The sequence below is a fragment of the Sarcophilus harrisii genome, chromosome 3, assembly GCF_902635505.1.
Source record: "Sarcophilus harrisii chromosome 3, mSarHar1.11, whole genome shotgun sequence".
Classification (NCBI taxonomy): Eukaryota; Metazoa; Chordata; class Mammalia; order Dasyuromorphia; family Dasyuridae; genus Sarcophilus; species Sarcophilus harrisii.
In genome coordinates, this window is record NC_045428.1 from 293,236,715 (window position 1) to 293,255,882 (window position 19,168).

The 19,168-nt window shown below is 34.7% G+C and overlaps 1 protein-coding gene across 2 annotated transcripts in view; it reads right to left on the bottom strand.

Annotated features, from left to right (window-relative positions):
• Positions 1-19,168, bottom strand: part of CFAP44 (cilia and flagella associated protein 44) — a 122,825-nt gene extending 103,657 nt beyond the window's left edge. The window contains exons 1-2 of one of the 2 annotated variants that reach the window (XM_031959667.1): positions 18,951-19,165; positions 2,108-2,233 (exon numbers count right to left, since the gene is read on the bottom strand). In XM_031959667.1, the coding sequence (XP_031815527.1) occupies positions 2,108-2,225 (118 nt within the window). In that variant the 5' untranslated portion in view covers positions 2,226-2,233; positions 18,951-19,165. Of the gene's footprint in view, positions 1-2,107; positions 2,234-18,950 lie in introns of both variants that reach the window. The other variant, XM_031959668.1, reaches the window with a different exon arrangement.

Below are 19,168 nucleotides of genomic sequence, written 5' to 3' on the forward strand. Positions count from 1 at the left end.
GAAAGATGTTATTATCCCCATTTTATAGATGGAAGAAGCTGAGGCAAGCAGCAGTTAAGTGATTTGTTCAGGACCATACAGTTAATGGGTATCTGAAGTTATTTTTGAACTCTCTCTTCCTGATTTCAGAGATCATTTGTAAAATTTTCATTTAAGTGTTTATATTTCTTCATGTGATATCATCTATCTACTTGTTAATATTTTTCATTTTTAACTCCTTGAATAAAGTCATTTTAAAAAGTGTTAAAAATGAGGTGATTCAGGCCAACTGCAATAGACTTGTGATGGAAAGAGCCATCTGCATCCAGAAACAGGACTATGGGAACTAAATGTAGATCACAACATAGTATTTTCACTTTTTGTTGTTTTTTTCTTTCTCATTTTTTTCCCTTTTTGATCTGTTTTTTCTTGTACAGTATGATAAATGTGGAAATATGTGTAGAAGAATTTTATATTTAACCTATATTGGATTACTTGCTGTCTAGGTGGGGAGGAGAGTAAGGAAGAAAAATTTGGAGCATGGGTTTTATAAAGGTGAATGTTGAAAACTATCTTTGCATGTATTTGAACATAAAAAGCTATTATTAAAAAAATTTTTTAAATGTTAACTACATGTTAGGACTTAGACTTTTTATAGTGCAAATTACTTGATATAAGTTGGAAATTTGCAACATTAAGCTCTCAGAAATTAAATGCAAAGTGTCCCAAAAGTCAGTGCAGTTTTAAACTATTAATTTCATTGTGCCTCAATTTCCTCATTTGTAAAAATAGGGATAATAATAGCATCTACCTCACAAGGTTCTGGTGAAGATTAAATGAGTAAATGTATATAAAGAATTTTTGCTTTAATGTGCTATTATAGATACATTTTTTCATCTTTGGTCTGACCTTGAGATCCACATCTCTGACTGCCTTCAGGTTACTTCCATCTGGACATGCCTGTCATCTTAAACTCAACATAATCAAAAGTATATTTTATTTTTCTCCATAAACCTAGTTCTCTTCTTTTTAGTATTTCTGGCACTTGCATCACTGTGCATTCTGAATATTCAACAATTAATGATCAATATATTCTTCTGTCTCATTGAACATGAAGAAGAGGGAAGGCAATACAAAAATTTGAGCATGGAATCCCAGGTGTACTGACATAAATATTGAAGTGAGGAGGATCAGATTTAGGGATAAAAGTAATAATCATGGTTTGGATTTTGTTGAGTGTAATAAGGTGGAGATAACAGGTCTAAAACTCAAAGAACAGGTTAGATCTGAAGGCATAGTGGGACTGGAATATGGATAGAACTGTAGTTGAAGCCCTTAGAGTGAATGATATTGCCAAGGGAAAGAATAGAAAAAAGAGAAAAGGCCAAGGACAGAACCTTGGAGAGCACCCATATTAGAAGACAACTGAAAGACAGTGAAGAAGACAGAGTGATTAGAGACAATAATAATAGCTAGCATTTATAATAGCACATTAAGGCAAAAATTCTGCACATACATTTACTTATTTGATCCTCACCACAACCATGTGAAGTAGATGCTATTATCCCTACTTTTACATATAACATAGAGGTGATACTTGAAGTCATAGAAGTGAATATCATTATTGTAGAGTGGAAAAGATCATGGGATATGAAGAACTGGGAGATTAGGATATTTTAGGGAACATCAACATGAAACAGAATATTTTTTCTGCAATCATCACCAGTCTTCCATGGTTGTTCTTAAGGCTTGTACCTTAGAGAGAGCCTGAACCTAAGATCAGGAAGAGCTGAATTCAAATGTAGCTTCAGACGCTTAATAGCTACGGGACCCTTTAGTTTTCTCTTCTGTAAAATGGGAATAATAATAGTATTTATATTCCCAAGGCTGTTGTGGGGATCACAATAGATAATAATCTAAAGAACTTTGCAAACCTTAAAGCATTACATAAATGTAAGCTATTGTTATTGATTTTTGTATTAGTTCATGATAATTCACTTCTCTACAGAGCAAATTGATCAGGATGTACTCAAAGTCACAAAGGGAATTGATGTAACAATAGTAATATTTATCTATACTACTCCACAATGTGCCACTCCACTCCCAAACCCAATCCCTCTACTCCTACGGTCTGGTGCGTAGTCAGCTCTTTCAGAAGCTTCTTCAGATTCTTCCCACTCTGTTTGGAATTCATCGTCATCGGAATCTGTATAATATGGTCTTTCTGATTCTTTGTCTTGATCCATGCTAGAAACTGATAGGAAGAAAATGAAAATTTGAAATGTTTGTCTTAAGAGGTTATTCATTCTACCTAGCTCTTGGCCCTCAATTTGCTGCTTGGATAATATGGTTTAAATAGAATTGTAGAACAAAAAATAAAGCTATCTACACTAAGGGATGAGGAATGGGATGGGGGTAGGAATAACATTTAAACTAGTATTAAGAAGATATTTTCCAGTTTAACAGACAGCAGGAAGTAAGAGTATTCTCTCTGCCTTTAAAATAATTTCTTTCTTCTCAAAGAGGGCTATGTATAGATAGAAAATACTTCAGAGTAGAGACTAGAGTTATCTATATTCAAAAATAATTATAAAATTTTAAGTATTCTAAAACCAATATGAAATGCAAATGTATACAATAATAACAGCTAGCATTTATAATAGCACATTAAGGCAAAAATTCTTCACATACATTTACTTATTTGATCCTCACCACAACAAATGTGAGGTAGATGCTATTATCCCTACTTTTAGGGTCATCATGGAAATGGAAGAAAAATGACAAGATTACAACGTTTTCAATCATTCAGGAAGTATTTATTGGGTATCTTCTCTGAATAAAGCACTGTGACAAGTACTGGAAGCAATGTAAAAAAAATCTCAGATAAGGTTCCTCTGTGGCTTATAACTGAGTTGGGGAAACAAAACATATGGGAAGTTTATCACAATTCTTTCACTCCTATGGACACCCATCAGTCTACAAAAAGCCATGAAGTTGCTATGAAATCCCCATCATTAAGGTGTACTTGAGATAAACAAATTGTGTCAGGGACCAGGGCTAGTAGAAAAATCCTTTCATTGTCAAGAAGAAGGCTGGGAGGAAGAATTGAGGTACCAGTATAATGAACAAGGGGAGAGCAGTGAGTTTGGGGCAAAGGGAATGGTTACCTTTCAGCCCTTTAGAATGCAGGAATTATTTCATTCTTTGTACTTGCATCCCCAGAGCCTAGCAAAGTGCCTGGCATTAAAAATACTTCATAAATACTTAATAGATTGATTGCTATGTGCCTGTCACATTATTTAACTATATTTCGTATGTTTACCTACAATGACTACAATCTTGGACCTGCTTCTCAAAGCCAATATTCAGTTTTACTCTCTTCTGACCCAACTTACCTGGTACTATGTCTGCCTGCACTCATATAAAGATTGCCTTTGTCTCTGCTGCAACTCATCTCACAAACCAACTGGCTTCAGCAGGTCTCCCCTACCTCCCATGCTAGATGAATCTCACACTGTTGATCTATATTCTTATTTTCTATCTTGCTCTAGATTCTTTGTACCATGACTAGACATTGTTGGGGCTATACAGCCAGCAATGAACAAAACTTTTGCTGTGCTCTGTTGACACTACTGAAACTTTAATGATACCACCATTTATAAATATCAGTTTATTTATCACTGATTCTAAATGTGAGGTTTTTGCACCTGCCCCCCAAAAAAGGAGATTGGTGTATTATTAAAGGGATATACCAGGGCTAGCAGAAGAATCCTTTAATTGTTAAGAACAAGGCTAGGAGGAGGAATTGGAATAAGGGTATAATGAACAAGAGGAAAGCTGGAGGCTACGGGAAGGAGGTGGTCACCTTTCAGCTTTGCAGAGCTATTGCAAGCAGGGATTATTTCATTCTTTGTACTTGTGGCACAATATTGATATTGATGTGCTTGTCATGAATGAAACTAGAGATCTCAAAAAAATTGCCACTAAATGAAATATGATACCCAGGTTCTCCATTAAGAGTCCAACAAGGAAGCTATCAAAAGTGCCCCAAAACAATAAGAATCATCATTTCACAGCTTCCTTCATCATCCTAACTTGGAGCATTCAATGATGAATTTGACATAAACAAAGTAAGTTACCATGGGAGACAGTTCCAGTATATGGAACATCAATTACCAAGAATGAAAAGATAGAGAAAAAATACAAAAATCATGACAGAAACCTTCAAATCTAATCAACATATACTTGGTATTTAATGAATTCAATGTCAGGTATATATAGGATATGTTAGAAAATGTGTTAGAAATGTTAGAAAATGTGGTTCAGGTTTAAGAAACAAAATAGTTCAACATATTAAAGGTTACTCAGAAACTTCATATGATACAAATATTTTGGTTTTTTAAATTTGATTTCTTTTTTTTCTTTTTTATATAATTTCCTATCTACCCCACCATTTTACCTCCCCTGTAATAGAACCCTTCTGTTAAAAAAAAAAAAAGCTAAACAAAACCAAAAATGCAATCATATCTGTCACATGTGATTACAACATATATGACTATTTTGTTTTGGAAGAGAGCCAGAATGTTCTAGAATATTAAAAGATGAACAACATAAAACAAGAAATGAACTCAATATAAATTAATAGACAGGAAAATAAGTATTAACTCATGTGGAAGTCATTCTCAGAATTATCTGTGTCTGAAAAGTTAGACTATCAGCCAGTTAGAGTTAAACTCAAATTCAATACTATAATATAAGAAAAGATAAAAATAAGGAGATATTGAATGAAATTATAACTCCAACATTTTCCTCCTAAAATTTAGAAATGGATAAAGGTAAAGAAATTATAGACTCCATTACCATTACTTAGAGCAATTTCAGGAAAAGCATTAGACTAGGAAGAGGACATGTGTCAGCTTGTAACATAGACAGGTTCCTTTGATCCTGATAAAAAACATGATTCAGCACTTAAGGGATTCCAACTCTTCTAGGACTGCGGATGGACCTACATGACCCCTGAATGTTGGGATTTACATTGTTTTATAGTGAGGAAAAAATAAAAGAAGTTGGATGCCTTTCTATATATACATCCCTCCTGAGATTAGAAGACTCTTGTCCCCTTTGATTATACCAGCCAGAAGGCCAGAAACACAGACAAGTCTCTTACAATTACTTTGATGCTCAGTAGTATCAGCTATGGCTTTATAAATCACTCTTTCTATTGTTGTGTTCCCTACACCTCTTTCTGTTCTCCCTCTTTGGGAGAAATGACCAAGTTTGATCACTCAGCTTCAAATACATTTACAAATTATGCTTTGAGGAAAAGTACTTTTGCAGATAGAGATTTCTCAATAGGTCCCATGAACAACTAACTCTCATCTCTATATCATTTCTATAATATAATTTTATATATATATATATAATAGTTCTCTTTCTTTTTTTATTTTTCTAGGTTTTTTATTATTATTATAGCTTTTTATTTGCAAGATATATGCATGGGTAATTTTTCAGCATTGACAATTGCAAAACCTTTTGTTCCAACTTTTCCCTCCTTCCCTCCACCCCTTCCCCCAGATGGCAAGTTGACCAATACATGTTAAATATGTTAAAGTATAAATTAAATACAATATATGTATACATGTCTAAACAGTTATTTTGCTGTACAAAAAGAATCAGACTTTGAAATATTGTACAATTAGCCTGTGAAGGAAATAAAAAATGCAGGTGGACAAAAATAGAGGGATTGGGAATTCTATGTAGTGGTTCATCGTTGTCTCCCAGAGTTCTTTCGCTGGGTGTAGCTGGTTGAATTCATTACTGCTTTATTGGAACTGATTTGGTTCATCTCATTGTTGAAGAGGGCCATCTCCATCAGAATTGATCATCATATAGTATTGTTGTTGAAGTATATAATGATCTCCTGGTCCAGCTCATTTCACTCAGCATCAGTTCATGTAAGTCTCTCCAGGCCTTTCTGAAATCATCCTGCTGGTCATTTCTTACAGAACAAAAATATTCCATAATATTCACATACCACAATTTGTTCAGTCATTCTCCAATTGATGGGCATCCACTCAGTTTCCAGTTTCTGGCCACTACAAAGAGGGCTGCCACAAACATCCTTGCATATACAGGTCCTTTTCCCTTCTTTAAAATCTCTTTGGGATATAAGTTCAGTAGTAACACACAGTTCTCTTTCAAAGCAAATACTGCAGTTTTTTAAAGTCTTTCCCAGGTTGTTTAAATTACTTTGTTTTGTTTTTGTTTTTGTCCAGACATGTTATTTCAAATTTTCCAATTTAAAAAAACTGCCTATCAGTACCAATCTGCAATGGTTCTATCAGGTATAGGCTTAGAGAGTTCTATAGGGCACAGAGAGATTGGACAGCTAAATGTTACTATGGAAAAAGTGGATCTTAAATCATGCAAACCCAAGTTCAAATTGTGCTTTGGACACTTCTAACTATGTAAACCTAGGCAAGTCACTTAAATTCCATCTGCTTTTATCTCCTCAGTTGTAAAATAGGAATCATAATAGCACCTAACCCATTGGGCTGGGAGGACCAAATGAGATAATATACATAAAGCATTTTGCAAACCTTCAAGGATTATACAAATGTTAGCAATTATTAGTAAGTGACTTTATTTTTAATGTTTTATTAAATATTATTAAATGACAGTAATATGTACTAAAGGTAGGACTTGTACCCAGGTCTTTCTAACTCTACCTGCTGTAATATGTTGCATTTTTATAGTTTATAAAATGGAAAGAAAGCATTCATAAATAAAGTTGTCTAAAATCTTATTAAGTTCCTAAAGTGATGCTTCCTATAAATCATCCCTAGCAACATTATATAGTGAAGCCTAATTTTAGCCCTTCCCTTTTTTTTTTTAATTTCCTTTCTCCATGATGCTCCTCCCAACATTCTAATAATATCTTTTATAGTATGAATATACTGGAAGCTCTGAAAAAAGAGCTCTGACATCTTTTTAAGTGTAAGCTTAATATGCATTAACATTTTCTCCATCACTTTCCTATGTTTAATCAGAAAAACAAATCAAAACCCAATCTGTAGCATTTCCCAGTTTCTTAAGAGTAAATGCTCACACTAAAAATTTAGCTCTTATAATCCAGCTAGAATTGGCTGCAGCATATCACTGTACTCATCTCCCAGACTGTAAGCATCAAGTGACATAATAGTTACATAAAATACTTTATTAACCTAATACTGTTCAAATGTCATCTAGCAAAAGAATATGTTCAAGTATCTCTCAAGAGAACTACACACTATTAACAACCATATTAAAGAATGCTCCAAATCAAAACAACAAGAGAAATTCAAATTAAACCAACACTGAGGTGTCTTATTATCTCATGCTTAGCAAATTGGAAAAGATAATAAAAGACTGGAAGAATCAATACTGGGAAGATAATGGAAAAATGTATTACTGGTGGAGCTGTAAATTGGTTCACTATTCTGTATAACAACTTGAAATTATGGGAAAAGTAAAAATGTTCATACTTTTTACCCAGAGATTTCACTTCTAGGCAAATATTCCAATGACAAAAAAACAAGGACTCTAAATATTCTAAAATATAATAGTATAAAACTGGAAACGCAAGATAAATTATGGCACATGGATGTAATAGGATAGTATTATGCTACAAGAAATGATGAATATAGAGAAGTTTGGAAGACATCTATAAATTGAACCAAAATCAAGTAAACCAGAACCAGGAAATAATAAACATAATGACTACAATAATTAAAACAACAAAATACCAACTTAATGCTGCCAAATTATAATAACCAATCTTGGCCCCAAGGAAGAAATATGATATCTTCTCACTTTTTTGCAAAGGTGGGGAGGTATAAGTATGAAATGCTGCATATATCAGAATTTTTCATTATGTTGTTTAGTTTGACTAAATTTTTTTTCTTAATTTTTCTTCTCTATTTATTATAAGGAAAGGCTTTCCGGGAAACATACAAAGGAATCTCCCAGAGGCACTTTAAAAACAAAATATATCAATAAAAAAAAAAGTCAATGAAAAAGAAGGACAGAGAGAGGGAATCTAGAATTCAAAAATTTTAAAAAGAATGTTAAAAGTTTTGGTTTATATGTAATTGAGACAAAAATAAAATAAAAATTGAACATAAGAAAAATAGTCATACTGATTCAGTTTCCCTAACAATGTACTACTGTGTCTATCTTCCCCCCAAATCTCTAACATTGAATATTCTCCTCTTTGGTCAGTTATATATTGAACTAAATGGTTTCAGACTCTGGAAAGAAGCTTATGAGATTTGGATGGAGCCAAGATGGTAAAGTAAGTAATACAATAAGCCCCCCTTCATAAACTTCTGCAAACAAATCTTTAAAAACTCAAAAGAATGAATCCTGATGGGGAATTCCAAAAAAAGTCACAGTAAATTCTTTGTCAGGGCTAGCTTGACAAGAGACATAGGGAGGGTTACATATACTGGCAACACTGATAGCCAGGAACACATTAAGGGTGAGTCACTCCAATGCCCAGGTCTGCACAAAGCAGACCCCTACTAGATACTATTTACCCATATCAGATGACTGCAGTTGTGCTGCTGGCAACTTTGTCACCAACCACCGATTCCAGATCACAGATCCAGAGTTTGCTGAGAAGGAGATCTATACAGGAGAATGATGCTCCTGAGTAAGGAGGTTCTCTCTGGGTTGTACATGAAGAAAGGAGGAAGTTAAGAAACAAGCAGCAGTAGTAGCAACAATGGAGGAATCCAGATCATAAGCCCAGGGCAGGGTCTCACTTAAAGCATCCAACCCAGCTTTCAGGGGAATAACCAAAGGAGCAATCTCAAGCTAAAGGACAACCTACAATTCTGCCATTTTGAATCAAGAGAGATTTCCATCTGGCTCTTAGGATTTGAGTTCAACAGGAAACTGCTCTTATACAAATCCAAAAAAAAAAAAAAAAATCTTCAAGCAAAGCCTCAAAGAAAAACATAGCATAAACTCAACTAAGAGTTCTAAAAGAAATAAAGTTAAAAGGTATTTTTAAAATTTTTTTCATAATTATAACTTTTTATTGACAGAACCCATGCCTGGGTAATTTTTTTTACAACATTATCCCTTGCACTCATTTCTGTTCTGACTTTTACCTTTCCTCCCTCTATCTCCTCCCCTAGATGGCAAGCAGTCCTGTATATGTTAAATATGGCACAGTATATCCTAGATACAATATATGTGTGCAGAACGGAACAGTTCTCTTGTTGCACAGGAAGAATTGGATTCAGAAGGTAAAAATAACCTGGGAAGAAAAACAAAAATTCAAACAGTACATTCATTTCCCAGTGTTCTTTCTTTGGGTGTAGCTGCTGATCATCATTGATCAATTGAAGCTGAGTTAGATCTTCTCTTTGTCAAAGAAATCCACTTCCATCAGAATACATCCTCATACAGTATTGTTGTTGAAGTATATAAGGATCTCCTGGTTCTGCTCATTTCACTCAGCATCAGTTCATATAAGTCTCTCCAAGCCTCTCTGTATTCATCCTGCTGGTCATTTCTTACAGAACAATAACATTCCATAACATTCATATACCACAATTTATTTAGCCATTCTCCAATTGATGGGCATCCATTCATTTTCCAGTTTCTAGCTACTACAAATAGGGCTGACACAAACATTTTGGCCCATACAGGTTCCTTTCCCTTCTTTAATATCTTTTTGGGATATAAGCCCAGTAGTAACACTGCTGGATCAAAGAGTATGCACAGTTTGATAACTTTTTGAGTATAGTTCCAAAATGCTCTCCAGAATAGTTGGATGTATTCACAATTCCACCAGAGTCCCTATTTTCCCATATCCCCTCCAACATTCCGCATTATCTTTCCCTGTCATTCTAGCCAATCTGACAGGTATGTAGTGGTATCTCAGAGATGCCTTAATTTACATTTCTCTGATTAATAATTACTTGGAACATCTTTTCATGTGGCTAGAATTAGTTTCAATTTCTTCATCTGAGAATTGTCTGTTCATATCCTTTGACCATTTATCAATTGGAGAATGGCTTGATTTCTTATAAATTAGAGTCAGTTCTCTATATATTTTGGAAATGAGGCCTTTATCAGAACCTTTTACTGTAAAAATATTTTCCCAGTTTATGGCTTCCTTCTAATCTTGTCTGCATTAGTTTTGTTTGTATAAAAACTTTTCAATTTGATAAAATCAAAATTTTCTATTTTGTAATCAATAATGATCTCTAGTTCTTCTTTGGTCATAAATTCCTTCTCTTCCACAGATCTGAGAGGTAAACTATCCTATGCTCTTCCAATTTATTTATAATCTCATTCTTTATGCCTAGGTCATGAACCCATTTTGACTTTATCTTGGTGTATGGTGTTAAGTGTGGGTCAATGCCTAGTAGTAAAAGGTATTTTTTAAGAATTTAATATTTTTTTAATGGAGAATGCCTGGGGAAAAACTGAAAAAAAAAAGGGGGGGGAAGCTATGGAAAAAAAGAATTGGAAAGAGATTTAACAACTTGGCACAAGAGATACAAAAGCTTGTCTAACCAGCAAACCTATTGAAAATAAAATAAATAAATAAAAAATAGAAGCCAATGACCCCATGAGACAACAAGAAATATTAAAACAAAGTCAAATAGCTGAAAAAAATTAAAGAAAATATCAGGTATCTCATGACTTAGCTAGTATTAAACAGAATTGATTAGAATTGACAGAATACTAGGCTTAGAGTCAAAATGGAGTTCAAATCCAATCTCAGACACTTACTAACTATGTAACCCATGATAAGACACTTAACCCTGTTAACCTCTGAGCAAACAACAAAAAAGAACCTGACCATAGAAAGTTACAGGTGACAGGGAAGATCAAACACAAACTCAGAAGGAGACAATAAAGTCAAAATTGCTATTTCCAAATCAAGAAAAAAAAAAGAATTGGTTTCTGGTCCCCCACAAATTCTTAGAAGAGTTCAAAAAGGATTTTTAAAATCAAATAAGAGAGGTAGAGAATAAATTGGGTAAAGAAATTGAGAGTGATGCAAGAAAATCATGAAAAATGGGTCAAGAGTTTGGTAAAGGAGGCACAAAAAAATTGAAGAATACTTTAAAAAGAGAGAATAGGCCAATCAGTAAAAGGGGCACAAAAATACACTGAAGAGAAATATATCTTACAAAGGAGAATTGACCAAATTGGAAAAGATGTAAAAAAAATCATTAAAAATCTCTTAAAAAATAGAATTGCCAAAAATGCAAAAGTAGGCACAAAAGCTTGTTGAAGAAAATAATTTCTTAAAAATTAGAATTGGGCAAGTGGAAGATAATGACTCTATGAGATATCAAAAAACAACAAAACAAAATAAAAAAGGATGGGGAAAATAGAAAATGTGATATATGTCATTGGAAAAAACAACCTAGAAAACAGATCAAGGAGAAATACTTTAATAATTATGGGACTACCTGAAAGCCATGATTTAAAAAAAATAAGCCAAGAATCATCTTTCAAAAATCACCATGGAAAACTACCCTGATAGCCCAGAATCACAGGATAAAATGGACATTGAAAGAAATCCACTCCCGGGTTATTTTTACCTTCTGAATCCAATTCTCCCTGTGCAACAAGAAAACTGTTTGGATCTGCACACATACATTGTATCTAGGATATACTATGACATATTCAACAAATATAGGACTGCTTGCCATCTAGGGGAGGGGGTGGAAAGTGGGAGGGAAAAATCAGAACAGAAGTGAGTGCAAGGGATAATGTTGTAACAAAATTACCCTGGCATGGGTTCTGTCAATAAAAAGTTACTATAATAAAAAAAAAAAAAAGAAAGAAATCCACTGATCACCTCCTGAAAGAGATTCCAAGTTGAAAACTCCCAAGAATATTATAGCCAAATTCCAGAGCTCCCAGGTCAAGGAAAAAATAGTACAAGTAGACAAAAAACAAACAAACAAAAAAAACCAGTCCAAATATTGTGGAGTTAACATCAGGAACACACAAGATTAAGCAGCTTCTATATTAAAGGGTAATTGGGATATAATATTCCAGGCAACAAAGGAACTAGGATTACAAGCAAGAATCTACTCAGAAAAAAAAAAAAAAAGAAAAAACAGACTTCAATGAAATAAAAGACTTTCAAGCATAGCTGATGAAAAGACCAGAGCTGAATAAAAAAGTTGACTTTTAAATACAAGATTTGAGAGAAGTATAAAAGTATAAACAGGAAAGAGAAATCTTAAGGGTTATTCGATGACATTAAAGTGGGAAGATGTTTACATTCCTACATGAGAAGAGGATACTTGTAACTTCTAAGACCTTTCTCATTATTAGAACAATTAGGAGGATACAGAGGGTACACGTGTGAGTTGATTATGCTGAGATAATATTTAAAAAAATTAAATTAAGGCTAAGAAAGAGCAATGAAATAGGAGAAATGGGAAGAGAGAGGCACAATGGGTAAATTATCTCATATAAAAGAGGACAGAAAGACCTTTTATAGTGGAGGGGGAAAAGAAGGAGGTGGTGGAAAATATTTGAACTTTACTCTCATCAGAACTGGCTCAAAGAAGAAATAACATACACACATAATTGAGTATAGAAATCTATCTTAGTCTACACAAAAGTAGGTAGGGAAAAGGAAAAGAGAAGGGAAGCAAAACACTTTTGAGATGGACAGGGTAAAAGAGAAAGAGACAGAGACAGAGACACAGACACAGAGAGAAAGAGAGACAGAGAGAGAGAGAGAGAGATGGAGGTGAGGGTGATGGGATGAAGGAAAATACAAATTAATAATCATAATTGTAGAAAAAATTTACAGCAAATTTCTCTGACAAAGGTCTCATTTCTCAAATATATAGATAATTGAGTCAAATTTATAAGAACACAAATTATTGCCCAACTGATAAATGATCAAAGAATCTGAATAGGCAGCTTTCTGATAAAGTAATCAAAGCTATTTATAGTCATATGGGAAAATGCTCTGAATCATTATTAATTGGAGAAATGCAACTTAAACAGTTCTGAATTACTACCCCACATCTATCAGATTAGCTAATATAACAGAAAAGGAAAAGGACAAAGGTTGGAGGGGAAAAATCAAGACAATGCTGATAAAGTTGTGACCTGATTCAATTACTCTGGAGAATAAAGAGTTATAAAACTGTGCATACCCTTTGACCCAGAAATATCACTACTTGGTCTATATCACAAAATATCAAAAATAAAAAAGATAAATTTACAACCAATTAATATAAAAATAAAAGAAATTATTAGGAACTTTTGCCAAATTATATGCCAAGAGAACAGATAATTTAAAAGAAATGGATATGTATTTACAAAAAGGGAAAGGAGCTTTATGTACAAAATTATTCATAGGAACTCTTTTTGTGGTGGCAAAGAACGGGAAATGGAAGGGAGTTCCATCAATCAGGGAATGAGTGAACAAGTTGTTGATGATTGTAATAGAATATTATTGTGCTATAAGAAATGACAAGAAGGGTGCTCTCAGAAAAACCTGGAAAGACTTACATGAACAAAGTGAAATGAGCAGAAGCAGGGGAACATTGTAACAGTAACCGCAATATTAAACAATAAGCAACTGTGACTGACTTAGCCATTCTTACCAATACAAAGATCCAAGACAATTTTGAAGGAGTTATGAAAAATGCTATTCACCTCCAGGGAAAGAACTAATGGAATCTGAATACAAATTAAAGCACACTTTTAAAAATTTTATTTCTTGTTTATTTAGGGATTTTGGTCTCTGTTAATATGGAAATATGCTAATATGGAAATAAATTTTGCATGACTGTACTTGTATAACCTATATCAAATTACTTGCCTTGTCAAAGGATGGGGGGAGTGGAAGAGAGAACATTTGGAACTCAAAATTTCAAAAAGATACTAAAAATCATTTTTACATGGAATCGGAAAAAATAAGATATTAAATCTTTTAAAATAATAAAAAACAATACTCCCCAAAATTATAACCAGGTTCACTGTGAGAGAGTGCAGAGACCAAATGACTTGTGGGTTTTAATGGTCAGTATCTCTTTTAAATCTGATACTCATCAAAACATTCTCTCAATGTGGTCTAAACAGTGCAGAGAAAAGGGACTATATTTTCCCTTGTTCTGGATAGTACACTTCTATTAATGCACTCTAAGGATTCATGAGGGGTAACTAAGTGGTGCAATGAAGAAAGCACTGGGTCTGAAATCAGGAAGCTTTTTCCTGAGTTCAAATCTGGCCTCAGACACTTAGTAGCTTTGTGATCCTGGCCAAGTCATTAACTCTGTTTGCCTCAGTTTCCTCATCTGTAAAATGAGCTGGAGACAAGTCACTGAAGTATTTTTTGCCAAGAAAATCTCAATTGAGGTCACAAAAAGTTGTACATGACTGAAAATAACTGAACAATAAGCATAAGAAAGGACTCACAGATTTTTTTTTAAGCAAATACATCACAGTGCTGACACACTGAGAAATACACAACTTTTCTGATTTAGTCTACTACAAATTTATGTTATACAACTTCAGCTGGGCTCTCACTCCTCTTAGGCAATCCTTCTCTTTTCAACTCTGTTTTCAACTCAATATCCTGTTTTCTTGGCAGATCTTTCAAACCTTTCCAATCTCTTCTCAAAACTCCCATGTTCCCTTTCCCTATGGTCTCAGGTAGGAATTTTGCCAATTTTAAATAAAAAATTGAGGTCATTTGCCATGAGCCACATTTTCACCATCTCATTCTGTTCATTTTTCTTTTGCCAGAAATTCTCCTTCTTCATCTCTGTCTCACATAAGAAGATAGCTTTACTCTTTGTTAAGACTCACTCATCTACCCGCACAGGTGATTTCATTACATTTTGTCTTCTCCAATAGATTACTCCCTACTCTTTCACTTATTTTCAATCTTTCTCTCTCTACTGACTTCTTCCCTACTCCTACAGACATGTCAATGTTACTCTCATCCTTAAAAACCCCTCACTTGATCCTTCTATCCCCTCTGTGTTTCTATTCAGTACCTCCCTCCTTGCCTTGTATGGTTAAACTCCCTGAAATGGGCATCTACAACAGGAATACACTTCCCCTTTCTATTCTTAACCCTTTATTGTCTGTCTTCCATCTTTACCATTCCAACAAAACTGCTTTCTTTCATGCTATTAATGTTTTCTTAGTTGTCAAAGCCTTTTTTTCACTCCTCATTCTCCTTGACCTTTTTGTAGCCTTAGACACTTCTTGATAATTTTTTTTTCTCTAGATTTCTAAACACCATCTACTCTCTTAAATTTTCCCCTACCTATAAGATGCTCCTTCTAAGTCTCCTCTGCTGAATTCTCATGCAGGTCATGCTCTCTAATTGTAGGCATCCAAAGGGGACTTACTTGGGTCCTCTTCTCCTTACATACTACCTCACTTCATGATTTCATTGGCTCTCATAAATTTAATTACCATCTCTATACTTATTATTCACAAAAATACCTATCTTGCCTCAATCTCTCTACTGACCTTCCAATCTTCTATATCCAAATGCCTTTTAGAAATCTTAAACTGGATGATAGTAGATATCTTAAACTTGACATATTCAGAACTAAACTCATTATCTTTTTCCCTAACCCCAACTTCTAAGTTTTTTTTTTTTATTAATGTCAAGTGCAATAATATCCTCCCTGTCCCTCACGCTTGCAACTTAGGGGTCATCCTAGGTTCCTTACTATTTCTCACCTTCCAAATCCAAGCTGCCATCACAGCTTATTAATTTTACTTTGGCAATCTCTCTCAAATATACCCCCTTCTCCCCTGACACTGCCACCATCCTGGTGTACACCATCACTTCAAGACTATTCAATAGCTATTCCTGCCTCAAGTGTCTCCCCAATCCAACCCATCCTTCATTCAGCCATCAAAGTGGTGCTTTCCCCCAAATACAAGTCTAATTATTCCCCCTCTTACTCATTAAACTTCAGTGGCTCCCTACTTGGCATTCAAAAGTCTTTCAAAACCTAGGTCCCTACTATCTTTCCAGTCTTGTTATGTCTTATTCCTCACCATGTACTCTTCAATACAATGACAACAGCTTTCTTGCTGTTCCACAAACAAAACACCATCTGGGAATTTTCTCTGTCCTCCATGACTAGAATGTTCTTCTCCTCATCTCAATCTTCTGGCTTCCCAGAAGCCAGAATTCTAACTAAAGTTCCATTTTGTTTTCTTTTAATTTGGCAATTTTATTTTTAAGAATGTTTTTATTTTTTTCTCAATTACATGTAAAAACTTTTTTTAACATTTTAAAATACTTTTTTTTATTTTTAAGTTCTCTCCCTCTCCTTGCCCTTAAGAAAGCAAGCACTTTGCTCAAAAAGTTATCAAACTGTGCATACCCTTTGATCCAGCAGTGTTACTACTGGGATTATATCCCAAAGAGATTATAAAGAAGGGAAAGGGACCTATATGTGCACGAATGTTTGTGGCAGCCCTTTTTGTAGTGGCTAGAAACTGGAAACTGAATGGATGTCCATCAGTTGGAGAATGGCTGAATAAATTGTGGTATATGAAAATTATGGAATATTACTGTTCTGTAAGAAATGACCAACAGGATGATTTCAGAAAGGCCTGGAGAGACTTACACGAACTGATGCTGAGTGAAATGAGCAGGACCAGGAGATCATTATATACTTCTACAACAATACTAGATGATGACCAGTTCTGATGGATCAGGCCATCCTCAGCAACGAGATCAACCAAATCATTTCTAATGGAGCAGTAATGAACTGAACTAGCTATACCCAGAAAAGAACTCTGGGAGATGACTAAAAACCATTACATTGAATTCCCAATCCCTATATTTATGCACACCTGCATTTTGATTTCCTTCACAAGCTAATTGTACAATAATTCAGAGTATGATTCTTTTTGTACAGCAAAATAATGTTTTGGTCATGTATACTTATTGTGTATCTAAGTTATATTTTAATATATTTAACATCTACTGGTCATCCTGACATTTAGGGAGGTGGGGGGGTAAGAGGTGAAAAATTGGAACAAGAGGTTTGGCAATTGTTAATGCTGTAAAGTTACCCATGTATATATCCTGTAAATAAAAGGCTATTAAATAAAAAAAAATTAAAAAAAAAAAGAAAGAAAGAAAGCACTTTAATATATATTATATGCATGTAGTCATTCAAAACATATATCCATATTAGCTATGTTGAAAAAGAGAATGTAGTCCCCCCAAAAAAATCCCAAAAAGATAAAGTAAAAAAAGCATGCTTCAATCTACATTCAGACTCCATCAGTTCTTTCTCTGATAGTGGCTAGCATTTTTCCATCCAAAGTCCTGTGGAACTGTCTTTGATCATTATATTTATGAGAATTGTTATGCCCTTCACAGCTGAGCAGTGTACAATATTGCTGTTATTATGTACAATGTTCTCCTGACTCTGCTCAGTTTGCTTTGTATCAGTTCATTTAAGTCTTCCCAAGATTTCTGAAAGTATCCTGCTTATCATTTCTTATAGCACAATAGTATTCCATCACAATCATGTACCATAACTTACCCAATCATTCCTCAATTGATGGACAGCACTTCGATTTCCAAATCTTTGCCACCATAAAGAGAGCTGCTATAAATATAAAATCCCATTTTCTACAGGAAGCCTTTACTGCCTTCTCTGATTTCCAATGCCTTCCTTCTTTTAATATTTTCCCAATGACCCCGTATATACTTTGTATACATTAGTTTGCTTATCTCCTTGATTAGACTGTATTAGAGTAGGGACTGTCTTTGCCTCTTTTTGTGTCCTCAGCTTTTAGCACAATATCTGGCACACGGTAGGCACTTAATAATAGTTCATTTGACTGACTGAACAATATCAGCAGTCAGCACCAGGAACAAGCTATGTATGCAGCTTAAAGATTTTTAAATTTCAATTCAGATAGAATGGAGGCTTTGAATCTTCATCTTAACACATGCAATTTGAAATCACAAAATTAACATTTCTGTGCCAATGAATGAATTTCCTGACACTGAAAATGTACCTTTATTTAAAATAAGTTACATGAAAAGTATACTTTCTTCCACCTCTTGCATGTTTTACCAGTGACTACTTGTCTTATATATAGCAGATCTTTTTTACACAAATTGTCAGTAAGATACTTATTTAAGTATTGATTTTCTTTAATCAATCAGCAAACATTAGCACCTATTATGTGAGAGGCACTAAACTAGTTACTAAAAATATGGACAAAAAATAAACAATCCCTTCCCTCAAAGAGCAAGCTTGCAGTCTAATGGAGAAGGGAATTAGGTTGTAAATTGTCCTTAATATGTCAGGCACTATGCTAAAGCCTTTACAAATATTTTCTCATTTGAGCCTCACAACAACTCTGCAAGGTAGTTGCTGTTATTACACCCATTTTATAGTTGAGGAAACTGAGGCAAATCAGAGGTTAAGTGACAAGGTAAATGTTCAGGACCACACAGCTAGTACTGGTCTAAGGTCAAATTGCCCGCCTCCTATCTCTAGGCCCAGTGCTCTATATAGTGCACCTGGCTGCTTGGCAATTGTATATATCAGAGTATACAAAAAGATGTATAAAATAAATAATTTTCAACATCGAGCCCATCCTTCTAGTTTGTCCAGAACTTTGGAGGCCCCGATTATGTCACTCAATGTGTTAATTATAATTTGTTATTTTCTGTATACACATACGTATACACACATACTTGTTGGATGTATGAATGAGGAGAGATAAAGTAGGAGAACCTAGAGGGGTGAGTGTATGTGTGTATTTATTCTCGTAAACCAAGAAAAGGGAGGAAGAGGAGGAGGAGGAACGAAGTGGGAGGCTGAAAATTAAGACCACTGTAAATACGAATCGAGGTTATCTTGCTCTGTTAGATAAAGCAGATGCTGGGGGCCGGGGAATTCAGGGGCTGTGGTACTTACCCAGAGAATCTGTGAGCTCTCCCTTCGTTTACTCCCGTAACCCCGGCAACCACAGGCTTTGCTCCCTCTGGCAGGGGAGGTGCTAGAGGAGTGCCTCAAGCAATCCGCAATGCGCATGCTCCATCCCTGGGCGTCTAACAGGTAGGAGCAGGTGGGGCGGTGGGCTAGGATGCGTAAGGTGCCGATGCGCGCCAGCTTAGGGCCGCGGAAACGGTGGC